The sequence below is a fragment of the Perca flavescens genome, chromosome 22 (assembly GCF_004354835.1).
Source record: "Perca flavescens isolate YP-PL-M2 chromosome 22, PFLA_1.0, whole genome shotgun sequence".
In the NCBI taxonomy this organism is placed as follows: domain Eukaryota; kingdom Metazoa; phylum Chordata; class Actinopteri; order Perciformes; family Percidae; genus Perca; species Perca flavescens.
The window spans coordinates 19,965,232-19,987,333 of NC_041352.1; the positions used below are offsets into that span (position 1 = coordinate 19,965,232).

At 41.9% G+C, this 22,102-nt stretch overlaps 1 protein-coding gene across 1 annotated transcript in view; it reads right to left on the reverse strand.

Annotated features, from left to right (window-relative positions):
- Nucleotides 1–899: 899 nt before the first annotated feature.
- LOC114549257 (F-box/LRR-repeat protein 7) overlaps nucleotides 900–22,102 on the reverse strand; it is a 29,977-nt gene continuing 8,774 nt past the window's right edge. The window contains exons 3-4 of the mRNA XM_028569500.1: nucleotides 4,125–4,742; nucleotides 900–2,304 (exon numbers count right to left, since the gene is read on the reverse strand). Of these exons, the coding sequence (XP_028425301.1) occupies nucleotides 1,568–2,304; nucleotides 4,125–4,742 (1,355 nt within the window). The 3' untranslated portion in view covers nucleotides 900–1,567. The remainder of the gene's footprint in view (nucleotides 2,305–4,124; nucleotides 4,743–22,102) is intronic.

Below are 22,102 nucleotides of genomic sequence, written 5' to 3' on the forward strand. Positions count from 1 at the left end.
TTTGTGAATGAATAATGTATTGTAAATAAATAAATGTTCTTCCTTAAAATACAGGGGGCATAAGTATACATACCCCTATGTTAAATTCCCATAGAGGCAGGCAGATCTTTATTTTTAATCTCATACCTAGAGATTGGCATGGTTTTATTTCAGTTAGCCTAATAGCTGGTTTTATTTGCATTGAGATATGATCTGGAAAGTAGCCCATGCCAATCTCTAGGTATGGTGAAGGGTATGTGATGGTGTGGGGCTATTTTAATTCCAAAGGCCAAGGGAACTTTATCATGATGCATAGTATCCTGGATCCATGAAATAACTGGCCTTTAAAAATAAAAATCTGCCTGCCTCTATGGGGTATGTAAACTTATGAGCACAACTTTGTATATATATATATATATATATATATATATACATATACACACATATATATATATATATATATATATATATATATATATATATATATATATATATATATATATATATATATATATATACACAAAGTCGTGCTCATAAGTTTACATACCCCATAGAGGCAGGCAGATTTTTATTTTTTTTTGTATTTTTTTACATACATACATACATACACACACACACACACACACACACACACACACACACACACACACACACACACACACACACACACACACACAGGTGCAACACTAGTGTGTTAGGATACAAGCAAGTTGTATTCAGCCACTGGCCTGGAAGCAGAAATAAATGCCCTTTGAGCCCACACGCTCCAGTCCTTAAAACATCCATATATGGTATTCCTGGATATTTCTCAGTTACCTTAATGACTCACAAACATGTGCAAGCCTAAATCCTTTAAAGCTGTAATGAAGTTAAGTAAAACACTCACAGTGGAGGTGGATTTGGAAGAATTTATTGGCACAGTTATAGCAGCAATGTGTTCTTTATTTATTCTCAACAACAGTTTCTATTTGGCTGTAAAAAAAAAAAAACAACCTTGCTCAATAGTTTAATTTACAGAAAATGAAAAAGGATGACGCTTTGAGCTCAGTTGAAGTGATTTTCAGCACAATTGCATAAAGTGCATATGCAACATAAAGAAAGGGAAACTGAGAACATTTTGAATCAGATCTGCTGTAGTTGCTGCTGTTTTATAGCTACATTCTTAGTGGTTTAGTCTGAAGATACTTGCTGTTTCTTTTTAAATAGATGCAGTAACGTATGATAATAATTATGTTTCAGGGCCGTAAAAGGTGTTGAAATAAAAATATATTACAATGCTTTTAAATGGCAACACAACTGTACCCAGTGCTCATTGTTGTAGCAAGTAAAGTGGGATGATGAAAGATGTTATAAGCTGAAATACTGTACTTCTCTGCCTTTTTTTTACAGATAAATATGTTAAATACAGTCTACGGAAGTATATTCAGCATTAACAGCCACTAAGCGGATTTAAAAAGACAAATTCTGGCCAGTATTGCGAACCAGTTTTCAACCGGTTCTGACACATCGGCCGCTGAACTCTACCAACTCCCTAGCAGGAATATTAGAACATCCATTTGTCAGAAGACCAGTCCAAGAACTCCCCGTCTCAGTAGAAAGCGGGGTTTGTGTGCTCGATGACACAGCGCCGACAGTGGCGTCTAACAAACCGCAGAGCCTCTGGCGACACCTCGCAGTCCTGCACGTTGAGAAGCTGCAGCTCGCAGCAGTTGGCTGCCAGAGCTTTGAGTCCTCGGCCTGTCACGCTCTCGCATGCTCTGAGACTCACTCGCCTCAGGCCTTGGCAGTACATAGCCAGCTGCTCCAGCCCGCTGTCCGACACAAGCGGGCACTTACCCACGTCCAGGGACTTGAGTTTCGGGCAGCTCCTGGCCAAGTGGCTCAGGCCGTGGTCTGTCAGCCCCTCGCAACCTCTCGCGTTTAAGTAGCGCAGTCTCGGGCAGTAGCGCGCCACGTAGCGCATGCCTACATCAGTTATGCGGGTGCAGTGGGCCACGCTCAGGTAGCGCAGGCAGCCCTCGAGGCGGGCGACTTCACGCAGGCCGAAGTCCCCCACCAAGCGGCAGTCACTGAGACTAAGCTCCTTTATTGAAGGGCAGTGGAGAGCCAGGTGGCGCAAGGCTTCATCTGTCAGTCTGGTGCAGCGGCGCAAGTACAGATGTGTCAGGCGGGGGCAGTGGGAGGCGATAGTCCGCAAGCCCTCATCCTCGAGGGAAAAACAATCGGTCATGTCCAGGTAGTGGATGGAAATCTGCTGGCCGTGCATAGGGGACAGCTGGAGGGAGGCCTCTTGGGTGAGGCTGATGCATGTCACCTTGGAGCAGCCTGGAGGAAGAGGAAGCAGAGGTTCAGAAACAAATGGTTGTTGTTGTTTACAGGGATTGCTATAGGAAGATTACAATTCTTAAAGTCGGTCTTAAAACAACATGTGTGTTTCATGAGAGTTTCAATTCTAACTAAAAAAAAACAACCTAACCCACTTATTTGTCTAATTCAGACTGCTAAATCCTGAGCTTCAGATAAAAAAACATTTGTATTTTGTCCATCCATATTACATTAAAAGCACATTAGTGAGCTCTTATTGCCAGTGTGAACAGGAGGAATGATTACATCAAGCAAAAAAAACTTCACACTGTTAATGTACATATGGGCATGTGAGTATTTTTTTTTTAAAGAAAAAAAAAATGCCCCTTTATGAATAGCCACTTGAGGGTGCCAGAGTAAAACCTGCTGTATTTGGCTACAGCCTGCAACTAGAAGCATTAAAAATGTTTGAGTGCAAACAACTCCAAGAAAACCAAAATTGTGGTCACTTTTCTGGGGGAAAAAAAATAATCAAAGGCTGATGTCCTTACCAGTGAAACAAAAAAACAGAGAGAATATAATAGAGAATGATTTTCATTATATTGTGCCTTTCAAATAAAAGACACTTTTGTTAAATGCTATTTTTACAACAAAGGGCTTACACTTCCTGGTCCTAATGGTGCAGACCTGGACCGTCCAGAGTCCTGTCCAAGTCAATGTTATTTGTGTCACTTCCTTAATGAAAGCAGCAGACCGCTCTCCTTACTCACGTTGAGGTAAGTTCTGCTTTCAGCTAAAGAAAGCCTTTCTTCTCTCACATGGGACTTAAGGTTGGCAGAGCTTCTCCTGCTCCTCTAATGATTTTACCAGCTTCAGTAGAAATGACTGAGAGGGATCGAGGAGAGGGAATTCTTTGAGGTAAATCCACACATGTGCGTGATGTAGGGTAGCAGTAATAAAACTGAGAGTGCCTATTAGCCACCGATCACAGTAAGCTGTCACAGAAGTCGATTTCTTTTAGGGCTGCACAATATATCGTTTGTTTTATCGTCAACGTGATATCAAGTGGCGCAAAAAAAAAAAAAAAAACAGCGCGAAAAGGCTGTGACATATCGCAACAGACACTCAGAGATTTTTGGTGTTAGTTGAAAGAAAAGAGTAGAAAACGGCACTTTAAAATGTAACTGTCTTACTTTAAAGTTCAATTTGTTGAATAAAATGATGCTGGAAATGATTTCCTTTCATTTACTATAAATTCAACAAGCAATTTGTTTTATTTCAGCAGAATACTGAAAGCAGCAGAACTGAGTACACTTTAATATCTGTTTAATATCTAAGTAATATTGTTAACGCAATATTAGTCTATATCCACGACATTCTACATATGGGATTGCTTTGGTGCCGCTGGAAATTCTGCCAGATGTCCCTCTTTTTCGGTTGGATGTCCGTTATCTTCCGCTTTCTTGGTGTTGGAATTCTAAACTCCTCAGACCTCTACAGGGTAAATCCAGACAGCTAGCTAGACTATCTGTCCAATCTGAGTTTTCTGTTGCACGACTAAACAACTTTTGAACGTACACCAAAACAAGTTCCTTCCCGAGGCTATTTTGCAGCGGCACCGTGGCTCCATCCGGCGCTTAGCACCGCCCATGACGATTGTGATTGGTTTAAATAAATGCCAATAAACCAGAGCATGTTTTTTCCTCTCAATACCGGGAATGTGTGGACTAACCAGATCCTCCTCCGCAGCGCTGTGGATGCGTGACTATCACAATATTGAACAACTTTATCGCATATTTTTCTCATAGCTTACACAGCCCTAATTTCATCAAATCTTTTACCTGAGAGGTTCAGGTACTCCAGGCCAGGGCAGCGGGACACCACCTCAAACACAGCATCGTTGGAGATGTTATAACAGCCGGCGACCTCCAGGTGACGTAGCTCCGGGCAGCACTGAGCCACCACATGCAGCCCACGGTCGGTGAGCCTTTTGCAGCCATTGACCACCACCGTCTCTAGGGTCAGACACACGTTCGGGGTGTCCTGGCACAGCCGGTGGGTCAGGACCCGGATGGCGCGGTCGGCGTGAAGCAGCTCTCCTGTTAGGCGGACGGTGCTCCACAGCCTCGGGTCCCACGCCAGGTTGTACCAGCGGCGGCATACGCGCGCGCAGCGGCACAGCTGATTGGTGGGGAGATGGGAGAAGATCTGCAGAAGGGCGTGGTCGGGGAGGAGGTCAATGGGAGCGTGGTGGTGGCTTTTGGACTGGCGGGAGCGAGCGTGAGTGCCAGGTTGAGAGTGGACCACGGCGACGGTCTCGGCGGGGGCAGAGGAGGAGGAAGAGGAGTTGGTCTCATGGCCGTTACTGGAGAGGGCGGGCGAGGAGAGGGAGGAGGACTTGGATGGCAGGATAAGACCGGGGCTGGGGGTGCTCAGAGTCCGAGTGCTGGAGTCTAAACCTGAACAAGAGGAGGACAAGATCGATAGGAAGAGAGGAAAGGGAGGGACGGAGTTAGTTCAAAATTCATTTTGTTTAAAAACCCTTTGTTTTTGAACTCTTAATTTTCAATTGACCTGTAGAGCTAAGGAATGTTACCACGTGCCATATGTCTCTCTGGAGAGGTACAACTTTGTAGATAAAAAGGTTTTGTTTTCTTATTTCCAATCTTGTTAATCAACCCATCAGATTAAAACCGCTTCCTCAAACCTCTTCTCATACAGAATACACATTCATTTTTTTAGTTGTTGACAAGTTTACAGTAACTAGGTTTTGGATCAAGACCTGGTCTAATGTGATTTGGATGGAAAAAGGCACTGTAATCACCCTCATGAATAAAATAAAGGTTTCACAACCAGACAGTGGGTTTTGAACAGCATTTTTAAAGGCTTTTACTGTAAAGTCTTAGCCTGGATGCCAGCCGAACTTAGCCCCGCCAACAACATTTGAGGTCGGGAAGTTCGGTCTGGACTTGATAGTTGTGGAGCAACTATGCTCAAACCAGAGCTGTTTGGACCAATCAAATTGTTTATACGATGATGGACAGTCAGTCTCTCTTCGTTGCTCTGATTGGTCTATCCAATTGAGTGTAGAGGCATTTTCTTTCCTGGTTCGGTTGAAACATGCCCTATAATCATAGTCCAGTGGAGCAGTATCAGACTCATATTCTGACTAGAATCTGAATATGTCGATATCAGGCTAGTTTACCTCTTTTTTCACAACAATAAGTAGGGGCCCTTAACTTTTAGCTTAAAGCTACATTGTGTAAGAATTTCTCCCATCTAGCGGTGAAATTGTATATGACAACCAACTGAATGTTACTTTCTAGCCTTTCCTCCTTACGGTGGCCGAACCCGAAATTAGCTCTCTCCATCGTTTACACGCAGCTGTTCTAGCCACACCAATATTAACTTTGGTCTTGATGCTTTGTCTGTCGTGTTGTTGTTTTAATTCTCTTTTTCGCTTCCCTGGCGAGTAATCTCCCCCTTGCAAGAGGGCAAAATGCGGAGGTATGTCCCTCTTTGGCTAATGTATTTTAAAGATGGAGGCGTTACATGGCTGCCGTCATTCGAGCGAGTCGCTTACGCTTACGAGAATACTTTGATTAGTTGGAAGTAATTACACATGAATGCGTACATATTTGTGAAAGAACAAAGGGATTTTTTTGCTAAGAATCAACTCAAAAAATTACACAATGTAGGTTTAATGTCCGAATCACAAGCTGTGAATCAACCATCCTTCAATGTGCCGTAGACTGTACCAACTTCTCTAAATAGGAAAAAAACCACCTCAAGATATTTTTATATCATTAATATTGACCGCATTCCAGGAATAATTTAGTTTAGTCATTTAGTTTTTGCTGTTCTTTCCTCTGACTCATGCACTTTTGACAAGTAGAAACAGAATGACAGCTAATGGTGATCCTGTTAGTAAGACCCAGAAGAAAAAGAGTTTCCATGCAAGAAAAAGACTAGCTTAACATCTTGAAGGGGTTTTCCAGCGATTTAAGTATTGCACTTTCATAAAGTTGGGGGACTCACATGAGACAGAGTGAAAAAAGAATGGTCAAAATTGAAGCAGTCGAGGCAGAAATATTCAGACTTTTAGGCAAGGCGAGGGAATGTTATCTATATCGCACGGGGAAACTCAATGTGCTTTACATTAAAGTGCATACAGCAACAAGTGACATGAGACTTTAGTAAAATAATCTAGGCCATATAGGGTCACATTGCAAAAACATAGGATTCTAAATTTCCCATAATGCAACCTACAGGATCCTTTCATTAGACCCTCCCTTCCTAAATAAATACCAACATCTTTCGAACTCCCTGCACCCAGTTAGTAATGCAGGCGTGTAGACTCCGAGCCCTGACTGAGATAACCCTTGGGTTATTTTCTAAAGACTCGTCAAAGCTCCCTTCAGGGCCACAGAAGACATTAAACAGCTGTTTCCACAGGCTGAGTTGTACTCCCCTTGAAAGAATACTCCACAGATTTAGCATTGCTTCTCTAGAACGTTGTCGGACTCACGATGGATAGTTAACAAAGGATTAAAATCAATGTAGCAGAACCATCTTTTTTATTCCACGTCAAAACCTGGCGCCTACATCACCCACAGTGCAATTTGACCACCATGATTTGTGTGTGTTATGCTAGTAGCTGCTGATGTAGCTTCAAGCAGAGATGATGAGTTGGCTGCAAAGGGATGGTGAGCTCACTTCTTTCTAACATGGTTTCAATTTTCAAATTTTACGTCTGCAGTCCCGACCAAAGCTGACTCAAGTGACATCACCTGAGTCAATTAATCAGATTTCAAGAAAGGCTTTATTCAACTTTTTTTTTTCCACACAAGAAACTGTAAACAGACTTTGATGTGTGAAACCGGTGGAGTTCCCCAGTAAACAACTAAACTGATGTGTTGGTGATTGGTGGAATGCTCCTTGGCTGCATTGCATTCTGGACCTTTGAGGCCACTTCCTGTGGAGACACTGGTCTCCCTTCTTCTGTGATGAATTTTCTGCTGTATAACTCTTTAGTGTTTCATTCTGAAGGACAAACACCACATCTTTACCACTGCTGTCTTAGAGCAGGGAAATTCATGCATTCCATTAATCTTCACTGTATCTATGCTGGAAATGACACAGTGTCAGGTTGTACTTGTCAGTTATTAAATGGGTCAAAGGGTTAATCATGACAGTGCCATAGCCACACCGGCTTTTATCATCAATGAAGAGGAGTTTACATGGATCTCGTTATCATGTTTTTGGATGTTTGGGAAAAAATGTGTCTCATATATCTTCCTGGCATTCAGACTGCAGTCACAGGGCCTTCTCATCAGATTAACTCTCTGTTGCTTTAAAGCCACCAGCTCAGGAGCTTGGTGCTGGTGCTGACACTGTAGGCTAGAGCCTGTGTAAACACTGAGGCCCTCCTGACAGATGTGCGCTGATTGCCGCCACGTCTGAAGACGCAGCTGTGAGAAGCGGTGGCTGGATCCCATCACCGTGGCGTGAGACGGCGGAGCCCTCCGCCTCCGTAAGCCGGGGCTCCGGCTCCCATCACCCCGGGACACTGAGTGCTCTTCTCTGATGGTATCTGCGTCTCCTCATCACCCCTCCAACTCGTCTTGTCCAATCTCGAGGAGCTCAGTTGGATTGATAGTCATTACTAAAAGCATTTCAAGTAGTCACGAGTATGATGTCACTAACAGCTGTCCAACTACGGCTCTGCAGGCTTTATGGGCAAAAGAATTGGTGTTATCATGTTTCAAAATAAAGATCATAATATTCTGAATGTTTTAAACCAATACTTATGTGATGATAAGGGCGAGTCCAGAACTCTATTTTTCTATTTTCTCCAGTGAGTTGTCTTAACAAAACATTTACAAAGTGTTGAGTTAAGACTATTATTCCAAAAGGCAATATATCAGTTTTGCTCAAAAGGCTTATGTATTTAGTATATTTATAACCTTTTACTTAATTTCCCAAGAACCCAGGAACCTTTATAGGAACTTGGGAACTTGCCAATTGTTCCATAGGGAAATATAGCCTATACATTTTGATCAAAATAACTTTTTGAGGAACCTTGACTTAGCCTATCTTTTGATCTCTCTTCAGTGAGACTTAAAATATGGACAGAAAGTGATAACAGTTATTAAGGTAGGACTGTTGTTTCAAAAGGCAATATACAGAATCAACTTTGGTCAAAAGATTTAATTTAAATTCATAGTATTACTAATCTTGTGAAAACACCAAATGGCCCTTTTTCACCACAATCATTTTTCTAGGAACATTTCTAAAACTAATTTTTACTGCAGGAATGTAGTCCCAGTGCTTTGTGGTTCCTATACCCCCAAAAAAAAAAACTCCACCCTCGTACCTTCTGATTGCCCAGGAACTATTGAGGTTGAGTTACCGTACCAGTGCCTATCATTTCTGACTGTTAAAACAGAAGCTGCAGCTGTATAGAATGAATCCCTAATGCAAGCAATCACTCGTTGTCTCTGGGGTCAATATTAGCACTTTGGGTGCACATTTCTTGTAATGTTATTGAGGTTTAAAGTCTAAATAAGAGCAAGATGAAGAGAGAAAAAGCGAGAAGGCTAGTGAGAGCAGCTACATGTAGCTACACTGAATTTGCTAATTGCTTCAATGTGGTCATGCACAAAACAGAAAAAAAAAAACTCAGCCGATCCTTACTACTTTTCAGAGGCCACGATTGCTCTGGTGTTGTTTCTACCTTTTGCCCAAACTGCAATATTCTTGCTTATAATGTTTGTTTATGTTGAAACCGTAAGAAAGTGTTGCATTAACTCTATGGTAACTTTTGATGTGGTACTTTTACCACCCACCATTTCCCTATGATATGTAGATTGCACCGTGACGGTTAATGGATGCTTGAGGACCAGGACAGTCAGCTGATTTTACTCTCCGTATGTCAGCATCTTCATGACAAACGGGGCGCATCTGGCCTCTGTCATGTGGATTTGTGTGCAGGGACGGACTGCTGGCCAGTGACACCGTCCTTATGACTGTCCTGCAGATCTATATTCCAGACCTCGGCTCGGTCCGCCTCCCGCCTCGCCTCTGATGACATCCGCAGACTCGTCCTCCCGGGAACATGTCCACCGATTCACGGCTACTTTAAAACCCCTCTCTTGTGTGCCCTTACAATTTTCACTCGCATCCAGATTTGAGCTAAACGAGTGCCGCAGCCCGAAAAGCATCGCGTGATAAAAATCTGCATCAAACCTCATTTAATTCAGCTAACAGGATGATTTAATGGTTCTTATAGGTTACGGTTGACCACAGTTTGGGTTCATGCATCACATTCTTGGGTGGTCTACCTATGATTAGCTCAACTTTAAATGTGTGGGATTATTTCCTTGAGGTCATCTAGTTTATCTTGGCCGGTGTATTTGTAGTTTAATACAAAGGATTTAAGGGTCCGAGGTCATTGTAAACACCTCATCTATTTTAAATTTCACACACCTGTCCAAATATGTCATGACAATAGTGGTGTTTATTCAAGTACACTGCAAATATTGCAAGATTCCTGAGTTAATACCTAGTGTTACCTAGTGGATTTATCCAACAGGGCTGTAAACCACACACTATGCAACACAGAGCTGTACAAACAAGTGGAAATCAGTCTATTTTGGTTCCATGCAATTCATCTTTTTTTTATTATTATTAAATAATGACTACAGGCTACACTACACAGCATTCCGGTATGGGAGAAAAACGTGCTCTGGTTTATTGGCATTTCTTTAAACCAATAACAATTGTCATGGAGCCGCTGTAAAATAGTTGTGCGAGAGAAAACTCAGATTGAACAGATAGTCTAGCTAGCTTTCTCAATTTACCATGCAGAGATCTGAGGAGCAGGTAACCATAGTCCTCATAAATCAACCGGAGTTTAAAATTCCAACACAAAGAAAGCGGAAGGAAACGAACATACATGCATCTGCCGGAATGTCCTGCAGCACCGGAGCAATCCCGGAATTGGAACGTCAAGGATATAGACTAAACGACATGCAACACTGTGCAACGAGCTTTTTCTCTCGTTTGGTGGGCGTGGCTCTCGTTTAGTGGCTGTGTCACACCCAGTGTAGTCTTGCATTGCCAGAACTTCCTCCAGAGTGCCGCGGAGGAGGGTCTGCAAGTCCACACAGCATTCCGGGATGGGAGAAAACCGTGCTCTGGTTTATTGGCATTTCTTTAAACCATTCACAATCATCATGGGCTGCAAAATAGCGTCAGGAAGGAACTTGTTTGGGTGGAACATGTGTACATTCAAAGGTTGTTTTAGTCGTGTACCAGAAAGCTCAGAATAGACAGATAGTCTAGCTAGCTGTCTGGATTTACCCTGCAGAGATCTGAGGAGCAGTTAACCATAGTCCTCAGAAATCCACCAGAGTTTAAAATGCTAACACAAAGAAAGCGGAAGGTAACGGACGTCCGGCCCAAATTAAAGATATCTGGCGGAATTTCCAGCGGCACCTGAACAAACCCCGGAAGTGGAACGTCACGGATATAGACTACACTCAATTATACCCAATCAGTAGCCACATAATGTAAACTTGTGGTCATAAAAAGGCAGTACACAGCACACAACCGGGTGTTCAACGCACCCGTTTCAGTTTAAATAAACGGTTTGCTATGTTTTGTTGGCACTGAACGTGGTCCTGATTTTTCACTGGCAGGTGTGACACAGACGCATTGCTTGAGTCATTAGTTTTGATGGATGCATTTCTTTGTTGTCCAAGGCCGAGCTAATGCGATGTGATTCTGCACAAAAGGAGACAAACTCATCTGACTGCCACTGGCTAAGAAGCAACTCTCAAATTACGTAATTACATGTGTCATTGATCAGAAGAGAGCTCCAAGCCCAGAGAAACAAAGTGCTAATTACACTACATCCACCCCCTTCCCTTCTCTCAGAGTTACACTTCCACCCAGCTGGTGGGAAAAGTTAAACGAAGACAGCCCTGCAGTTGCTTGGTTGCACTGGATTTGGGATAGATAGCACCTGGGTTTCTTTAAGGACACCCAGGTGTTATCTATCTATGTTTTCTTGTTGAGAAAGGCATCTGTTTCTCCAATCACCATTGATTATTGATGCTGCACACACAATAAACACTGTTAAAGGTGCAGAAAAAAACACTGTCACTTCTGGATATGAAGTCCTTTTTGCATCTGGAGAACCTCTGCTAGTGTGTGCTGCTACTTGCTGTCTGAGCCTTTTTTTTAATGATGCATTTGCAATCAACAGACATTTTCAAGGACAAACACATTGTTTTAAAGCCAGCCATGCAGATAAAGGCTAAATAAAGAGCTGTGGAATTAAGACATAGAAGGTATGAATGCAATTCATTATGACAAAAAAAATCCAGATGAAGCATACTGTATGCAAATAAGACGCAAAGGCATTTCATCAGGTGCAGAAAGTATATATCATTTCTGAGAAATCTTACTCAAATCTGGAATACAATTTTTCTCATTATCTTTAGGATAAAATCAATCACCTGCATACACACCTTCTACGTTAAAAACAGAAACACCACTTATATTATGTCTACTAATATAGTTTTACTGTCTTTAAAATAAAAAGCCAAAATCATTTTCACAAAACTCCCAATATTCTCAATTATCGGCTTTCGAAAGTCACTCTTGACCTGCCCTTTTACCAGAGCTTTCAACTGTATCACATGTAAGTGCCCCTTGAGCTGGTATTGTTAAGTCTAGTACCATTTTTAAGGTGAAGAATGAGCTTCATGCTTAAGAAGTCCTAGAAGTGCTCAGGATGAAATCATTGCATATCAACAGATCTATCTCCATGACAACGAAACAAACTTTATCCACTAATAAGAACCATCTGAGACAACTGAAAGAGCCAGATAAAGCTAGTATGTGGACCTGTGTGGGTTCATATAGGCCTACCTGCTGCTCCAAACTCTTAAAGGGAAATTTCACTGCTGGAAAGCTGAATATATCTTTAAATTGGGTCACTTATGTAGTGGAAATGTGAAGAAAAAAAATTTAAATTGGTGCCTTCTAGGCCAAGATAAGACAGAAAATGTGTTTATGGCTCATATGGATGAAAGACACCAAATCCCAGAATGCACTTGCTTTGCTGCTGTATGAGGCCATTCCCAAGCCACCCACGCCTGCCCTTTACAGACAGACAGTGAGACGATCAACTCAACAAGTGTGTTTTATTGTCATTTCAACCATATACACAAAAAAACGTTTCACCGTGGCTCAAGTGGTGTTACACATTGAAAACATGCTTTTTTTTGCCACAGCTGATACATTATCCGCACTTCTTTCAGCGGATTGATTGATAGCTCCACAGTAAACAGAACTGTGTCCATGGCAACGCTCTGCTATGCATGGCAACGGTGTGTTATCCTTAGCAGCGGTCTGTTATCAAGAAATAACAGACCGCATTCTACATTAGAATTCAACCAAGCCATGTAATAAAAGAAGGCTAACTCATAGCTACTAGCATTAGCTCTTGGTGGGCTGTGGTATAAATATCGAGTATAAACACAGCCGTACATTTGCGTGGGATGTAGCTAGAATTGTCGGCATTTTACAGTCACAAACTCCACCAGCAGTTAGCAGTTAGTTGGATACAAATCACCCCATTTCTGCAACAGGCAGTCCGGGGTAACCCAGCCCACCTCAACTAGTAGTCTTACCCGGTGACAGCAGGCTGGATTGTCCACAGCAATATTTCCACAACAACAAAAACACAGCTGTCTCTGAACTCGCGTTGGGAGTTTCGTTGAAGTTGGATGTAGTCCAGTTTGTTTAATGAGCAGACACTTGCAAGCATGATTGGTGAACAGATGGCTGGCTAGCGTTAGCTTTCCACCGGCACACTCGTTCAACGCTCCCCACTGATGAGGTCACTTTACCGGCCACAGGAATCGAGCACCACCGCTGGTCTCCGTGCAGGCAAAGCTTGCGTAGTGTGTCGAGTATTGCGTCCGTAATAAAGTGTCCTGCATATTCTTCGATGTGTTCCAATGTATCCCGGTGGTACACGTGTGTGGTAGTTTGAATGCACATAATTGTTGTTCTAAAATTTCCAAGACTGTATGGCTGCAGCCTGGAGCGTCCCATATCATGCTGTCCCGTCTACTTTTCAAAATAAAAGCTTGCGTCCCAAAATTTTTGTCGGAAGAAGCTAAGCGAGGATTCAAGATGGCTGACACTCGTTTTTTCCTCGGCAATCTCCGGAAAAAGCCGACAGTCCAACCCCCTTTGGGCTATGCGGAAGTGGCTCCTAATACACAATGAATACAGGCTGTAGTCTTTTGCCTCAATACAGAGATCTCCCCTCTCAGGGGGACATGAGGGAGGGAAGCATGGTCATTCAAAAATAGTACAGGGGTTCTACTGATACAAAGCTTAATGCTAATCGGTGAAGTTTCCCTTTAAGCATGAAAGAATACACTTCCTTGTAACCCTCAGATACTGCTGGAATCTGTATAAGTTAACCAGTGCGGTGTCATGTTTTATATCTCGGTATCACTGCAAACCTATCATTAACAGAACAAATACCATGCAGCTGTTAAAATGATCTTGAAGGGACTGTAAGTGCAGATGGTGGAAGATTCTGCTGGGTTTAGGAAATCAGAGGAGAAACAGTGGAACATCTGGTCTTTACCCTGGACAAAGAACAACGGAACAGTGGTGAAATGAAAGAGAAACTCATGCATTTTGAATGTGCACGTAGCCACAGAGAGGCATCCTTGGCTGAAATCATTTGCCACTAATACCCAAATCTAAGCTGATCCACAGCAGTGCCGCAGCAGGATCCCATTAACATCAACTTACTTCTGAGACACATCTGGATCGCGCTTTGATTCCAGAAGTTTAATGTAAATCAATGGAAGTGATCGCCGAAAAAGACATGATGCTCGCGTGATGAAGAGGCCGCAGCTGCATGTTCGGAGTGATGTCGTCTTAATGGCAAAAACCTGATGAACTTATTGAAAAAAAAGTAATGCACAAAAACAGATTTAAGGGCGTCATTTCAGGGCCTCTTAAAGTAAATAAGGGGAAGAGGAAAAGAGAGAGGGAAGATAAATTGGCAAAAGACTTTAACAGAGACAGAAACAAGTGCACAGGCAGGGTCAATCCAGACTTTGACGCAGTCTGGTCATAAACTAAAGCTATAGGGATTCTTTTCAGGATCTTGCAGTGTTGCGAAGCTCTGCTAAGACCCTGTCTGGAACTCATAGGATTATTACCGCTGCATCTGGCAGAACAGACCAATCCATTACCTCAGTGCCATTAGCCCTGTGACATGTTCCTGCTCTGCAAGCTTCACTGTGCTCCTCTCGCTCCCTCCCTCCCATACCAAAACTGTGACAGGCTGGCGTTGTGCACGAGAGGGAATCAGAGATGCTTATTTTCTACTCAGAAGTCAGGAAATCAAATTCAAATCAACACGAGGGGTAAAAAGAAGAAGTATCAGCTAATAAAAAACAACCAGGCCACAGGGATTTGACTGAAAGAGAATTGATTTATCAGCACTAAACACTCGCTCCAGTTTTTTTTAAAGGGAAACATCCGACTGAGAGAGAACTACTGGGATAAAAAACATCTGGGTCTGTCTTGGGTTTTATTGAATAGATGGAAGTTGATATTACCGTACTGTACAGTGTGGCGGCTAGGCTATCAGCAAAGCCTTCACTACAGGAAGGTCTTACGTCATTGGACAACCTGAAAGACAATAGGGCCTGCTGGTTCCTTTACACTTGGGCAGGAAACCGACTCCTTAGCTCCCCACAACCCCCAGAACTCCACTACTTCTGGACTGTAGCTATTCTCACACTCACTCAGCCTCGAAGATTCATTTTTTGAAGCTAGTGCAGCAACAGATTGGGCTACACATGCCACGCCAGGAACTATTACACTCTTTCCCCAACACGACTAATTTCCTCAAGGGAGTTTTCCGCCTCTTAAAGCCCTTCTGTCAGTTTAAAAGACACATACGTCTCCACAATCTGGCCTTGTCGCTTTATAAATCCACAGCTGAGGAGGACAGCAGACGCATGGACATCTTAAAGCCAAATTTGAAAGCCTGATCTAGGCCTACTCAAATGAGCATTTGTGACTGTGCATTCATAACAGCACAACTTTTCCAGGATAGAGACGGCAGTTCAGACTCCAAAAGCAATTTGGCATCATGCTAAACTGATCTGGCTTTTGGCAACTCACTGAAATTCAAGATGACATACTTTTTCGTTCACAGGTTGTTAAATCAGGATGTCAAAGATGATATTTCTTTTGCAAGGAATCATGTGCATGAAATGCCTTTCTGTACAGTTTATATTTGTTGGCAGTGGTGTGTGAGGGGGGGTTAGAGTGTGGAGTGACAGTCGTGTTAAATGACTGAGTAGGGTAACGTTGACTACACACAGCAAACAGCAAGAAGAACTGCACTTCAGACAGGACTGGAAAAGCGAGCGCTGGCCTAAACGGTTGATTTGGTTGTGATGAGGAGCAAATGTAATGATCTCATGTGGTTGAAGCAGCAGAACAAGGGAAGTGCTGGAACTTTTGTGGTTATAAACTCTTGAAGAAAAATGGTTCACTTTAACTCCAGAAAGAGGCTGTTTTGTCTCAAAATGATAGAAATGCCTTTAGAGAGAGAGAGAGAGAGAGAGAGAGAGAGAGAGAAATCCTTATAAATTCTCAAGTTAACAGCTAAAAAGGTGTTTTTTTAAGCACCATGCATGGTTGGGATTGGTCTTTCACTGTATATAGAATGGTTTTGTATACAGAATAAAGACGCCATTGTGCAGGATCATCATACTTGCAAAATATCACAGTAGCCTACTGGGCAGCTACTACATGGAACACACTTCTGAAAAAAAAAGCCTCGTCAGGCAAAGTTACACAACAGAAACAAAACTTATTTGAATAAAGAAATCTTTAATTTTACAGAAGTTTGATACTACTCTCATGTCTGTACATTAAATATGAAGCTAGAGCCAGCTGCTTCCCGTCTTATGCTATCTTAGGTTAGCATAAGACGGGAAGCTAGCCTGGCTCTGTCCAAAGTTTAAAAAGCGCTTCATAAAATAAAAACTTGTCATTTATGTTGTGTACGTAAGAGGCAAAGAAGGTAGTTTATAAATTTGAGAAATTTAGAGGTGCTGGTAGGCCGTTTTTTGTAACCTTGCAAGTTTAACAAGGCTAGCTGTTTCTCTCTGCTAACAGTCCTTATGCTAACTAACCGGTTGTTGACTGCACCTTCATTTTTACCATACAGAAATGCATATGGTATCAAACCTCTTTTGTAATGCCCAAGAAAACAAATAGGTTGTTCACCAACTGGCCCTGTGAGGTTGTATTTCTATTATGTATTTTATGTGTAGTCCTGGTCCTTGACAACCAAAGCAAATGTCCAATTTCTATTCTTCATATTAAAGAGGTGTTAAATACAACCACAATTTGGTATTAAAAAGCAAAAAAGCAAAAGTAATTTAGTTCTGGTTCAATTTATCCAACCAAAAGCCTTTTCAAGAACACTGTCTAGAGAGAAGTTTCCCCTTCATTTTTGGACCATTGCAGCTTCAGCCACAACTTACACTTTACTGCTTACGTAATGAAACAAACCACAGAATCAAATAGCGGGGAGTGGAAGTCCAATGTGTCCGTTTCAGCTGGTCCACAACTGTGGTCATTGCCACATGAAAAGCCCAAAAACCCAGGTGTATCACAGTAAAAACATCATTTTTGAGCCAAAAATCTTACAGGAAGCAAGCGAAGCAAAGTGGCATCTTTCCCAACTCCTGTCAAACACGCTGCTGTAGTAGAACTAAAAGATGTGGCCCTGTTGGAGAAAATGGCATTCAAAAACAACAGGGCCGGCGCTTCCTCCCTGAGACAGAGAATAAGAAGGCCGAGCAGTAATCAGAGAAGAGTTATGAGATCTGCTCACTGAACTGCCTTTTCTTCCCCTCCTCCTCCATCTCCTTTGCTAAACTGCTTTCACTTGTTTGATTTTTTTTCTTTCGCCGCCTTGTTCTGTGCTTTTTCGCTCAGATTTCCTGGCTCTACAAGCGGTAGAGAAGAAAGGGGGAGGAGCGACGACAGCTGATGGAGAAAATCTGGGGAAAATAGCAGTGGCATTCTTTGCCTCTCTGTTTTCTCTCTTTAGGTAGACAATCTCCAATGAGGATTTGAAGTAAAGCACTGATATTTCTCAATGCAATTGCTACAGGCTTGTTGAATAAAAGTCTAACAATAACTGCAGGCTGCTGCTTTGTGTCCTAAGAAAGAATAGAGAAAAGGGACTTTTCTTCTCTTCCACCAATACTGCCGGCATCGTACAAACTTCTGCACAAAATGAGAACAATCGACAACTTCGTCTAATCCTCCATGAAATAGCCAATCACCTGCCAAACATTTTCCTCCAAAAAACAGATGCTTCTTCATCTAAACATACTTCTCTTCCCTGTGTGAGAACTTGTAACACAGCCGTATAGAACGGCAGAACAAACGTAGCATTAAGTTTCACCAGTCGATAAATTCGTCACACCAGTTCAAAGTTTGCCCAGAATTCTTTGGCTTGAAAGATATACTGCAGTAATGACTACTGATGAACGATAGAAAGTTACAGTTTAAACATAAATCGAGGATAACAACTTCAAACTCCTCTCGGCGGTGAAAATGTCCCAACAGCGATGACACACACAAACACCTCGCTGCAGCCTCTTTCATACTTGGCACAGCAAAAATCAACAGTGAAACACTATACATCTGCTAAAGTAAACATCAGTAAATGGGTCGTCAGCGGTGAGGTTAGTTTGCAGATGAAGTGTGAGGGATTTGTTGCCTTTGGGAGGGCAAAAATATGAACATGGTGGAGACAGGAGCTTTGTGGAGGGACTGTTTAGACTGCACAGCTGACCCTCAAGTGGGAATACTGCGAACTAACACTGATCAATATTAGGACTGTGTATTGCTGTAATAGCATTATATTAGAATTTGTGATTTCATCATCATCCAGCCAAATAAACATTACATCACCTGCGTGGGTGTGCAAAGTAAATGCAAGTAAATTAAAATGACTATTTTCGCCAAGGTTAGAGGATCTTCATGGTCATTGATACAAAACCCATGATTACAGTTAGGGAACGTGCTGTCGCTCTTTTAATGGGAGACATGGGGACACTCATCACAAAGCTTAAAAGTTTTTCTCAGCTTATGAAAATGTGATGTATTGGAGACAGGGTTAGCATGGTTTTCACAGAGACCACGTGGCTACATGCTCACATCGATCCTCGGGACTACAGGTGAAAATATATAGCATTTATGCTATAACCTGGCTCATTTACAGTCTGTACAGAAATGTTAGATTGTTCATTAATGTGCACTGTCCCGAATAAATAAATAAATAAATAAATAAATAAGTAAATAAATAAAAGATCAGAAGCGATACGTGTTTTCATTAAAAAACTAAATATGCAGTGCAAAGCAGCAACTGGCACGCCATGTTGCTAGATTCATTGGTAGCTTGTAATACGAGAGGGAAAACGGGGATAGGACCCAAATGCAGACAGCTAGGGCAGACTGATACAGTTCAGGGGCTTATTGACCAAATTAAGGCACACAAGCTAATGGGATCATGAGGCTACCCACACAAATAAACCAATCCAGAGGGGCACGCAGGAAATACAAACTCCAAAAGATATGGGCAGAGGTTCAAAACAGGCAAGTAACAAGTTTTAGATTCCAGGTTTCAGAAGCAAAGGCAAGAAGCCGAGCAGCTGGAAAGGGCTGGTTAAATATGTGCACGGCTGATGAGAGAAAGTGGGAACAGGTGAGCAGGGAAGGTCAGGTGATTGGGACTGGAGGGAAAAATCAGAGGGCATGTGGTGAGCAGCAGCAATGAATGGGTTTGAGGAAGTGGGTATGTGGCTGAAGAGGCATGAATGTGACGCCCTGATTTTATTTTTAATTTTTTGTTGCCAAAACTCAAGAAAGCTTTACATTTTAACGGAAACATAACGTGTCAGGTTAGGTGATCATGGTTCCTTTAATTCCTTCTATGACTTGGCTCATAGACGTCTAAGGTACACTGAACTGACCAATCATTGCTTGCGGTCTCTCAAGACCTGCTTAACACGCAAAAGAAAAATCTCAGTTGTTGTTTTTTTAAATGGACGTTTTAAATCAAATTTTTTTTTTTTTACATATATTCTCATTATTTATTTATGAATGTCTTTTTTATTGTTTTTCAGTATATATACTTAGGCCTCCCTTGAAAATGAGACTTACTTGATTAAATAAAGGTTACAATGGGCAGGATTTCTTCACCATGTTCACATTTGTGCACTGAGGACATCTTATACTTTGTAGACATTTAAAACTTAAGGAGGTGAAACATTTCTAATGTGCTAATCTTTCTGTCAGTGACTTGTGAAACATCCTAAATGCACAATTCTTCCACTATGATGTACATACATATACTGCATAATGAGAAATTGATGTCAAAAACTCTGATTAGGGCCATAACTGGACCCGTAAAGAAGAAGAATCTACATGTTAAACTGCTTTTGGAGAATTGCATATAAATCATTGCATGTTCACAGTGTAATCTTTGGAAGGACAGAGTCAGCTTTTCCCCCGTCACTGTTATCACTGTTTCTGTGGTCCTTGGCAGACAGAGAGGAAGTCGGCTTGTTCATTGTTCCCACCATTCCCTGTTCCTCAGCTACCTTCCTGGTGCCATTATAAATGGGGGAAGGAGCTGACCCCAAAGCATGGCTGCTTTGACATGATCAACGCCCCTGTGAGTCTGTGTTACATCCAAAACTTGGCACCGCTGATATAGGAGGATGAAAACGGTGTTCGAGAGTTACGACACACAGGCCGAACATCTCCGGGTGTTGTCAGTTAAGCTCCCGTCATGTCTGAGCCACATTCCTAAGGTACCCTGAGTTGGGCTGTGCCAAAGCAAACCCTTGAGGCCCAGACAGGGTCACAGTGTAACCCCTGCTGGGAGATACTCAGTTTTCATCCCACAGGAAGGATTTACTGTCCAGAACTGTGGCTTTCAGTCTGCATCTAATAAGCATCTGGGTCAGCCCCACCACAAGCCCGTCTAGATAATAAATAAAAACAGAGACACGTTGCAAAAACCTGCCAGACGACTGCTCAACTCTGCATATTTTCAGGAGCAGAATGAGTGTAACATACTGATGTTGATTTTGTGGGAATACATGCTATACGCAATGGCCTACTTTCCATCTGTATGCTGATATTAGGCTTCAATATTATGGTTCATTGAATTTAAAGAGTTTTGAGATGATTATCAAATATTCCAGTTTCTTCTGGTGACATACATTTTTTGTTTGTAGAGAGACATGGTGCAGTCTCCAGTCCTTCAGTCTCAGTGGCTCTGGTTTGGATCTTACATGCAGGGCTTTATGGGGAGATTATGTGTCTTTTAAAAGCGGAAATAACAATTGTTCTCTTACAAACAAAAAGTTGAATCCATGAGCATTAAAGCCCACTCTTTCTCAATTTAATACATTGTGGGGTTTTGCAGATACAACCTTACTTGGTCTGGTATGACCAGCAGCTTATATGGTGCATAATAGTATGGTTCAGTTGTACCAAAATAAAATTTCAAGCAAGCTGTAATTAAAAACAACTACAATTTGTTATTAAAGGATTGTTTACAAGAGGGAAACGTTTTATCTAATAATACATAACAGCGATTGGTCACCGGGTTTGGCTACTTTACATGTTTCATACCCTGAAGAAACTAAACAAAAATGTTGTGATATTAGTTTCAACTATATTGCCCCGCCCTATCAGACAGAAAAAAAAACTCTTCCTTTTATTTAGGTTGAATTACTCAAAACTGAATCCACTTTGGATTAATAATGTCAGTCTGGATGAAGAAGGGTGGATTGGTTCAATGTGCCATCTCAATGACATAAAAAACAACTTTGCTTCCTTTTGTCCCTTTTACTGGAAACCAAACAATATGTTGTCTTCCATCAGATGAAAACAGAAGGTAACACTTTACTTGAAGTTTTCTACATAAGAGTGACATGACACTCACATGACACTGTCATGACACAGTCATGACACATGAACCCTAACCTTAACTCTAACCCTAACCCTAACCCTAACCATAACCATAACTTGTCATGACAAAACCGAATTTCACTTACTAAAAAAGCGTTGTGTCATAAACGTTTATGACTTGTTTATAATGTTTTATGGCACATTCCTGACAGTATCATGTCACTCTTATGTAGAAAACTTCAAGTAAAGTGTAACCAAACAGAAACAAAGTTGACTCTTTCATGTACAAAACAGTTACGTTAGCCTGTTACTTGGACAAAGCCTGGGAGACAAGGAAAAAAGTCCTTCATGGGACTAAACCTTTGGCTTGTAGTATTTTTATTTTTCAATTTGCATAAAACATGTTTAAATCAGTCTATAATGTTCCCAGAAAGTGGTGTGTCCTAACTAAATAACTAACTAACTAACTAAATAACTACATTACTGCAGCATGAGGATACTGGACCATAATATGAATACTCCCAGTGTGTGTGGTGGGGAAACTGACCAGACTGCTTCCTGATTAGTTTAGTGGACCACAGGACAAGGTGGGCAAGGACTGCAATCTGCCACTGTGTGAGTGTGTGAACATGAGTATGCACACGTGTTTGTGTGTGTGTGTGTGTGTGTGTGTGTGTGTGTGTGTGTGTGTGTGCGCGCATCATGTGTGTGTCTTCTTAAGGAGGGGGGATTTGACTGTGGCTGTGGTGGT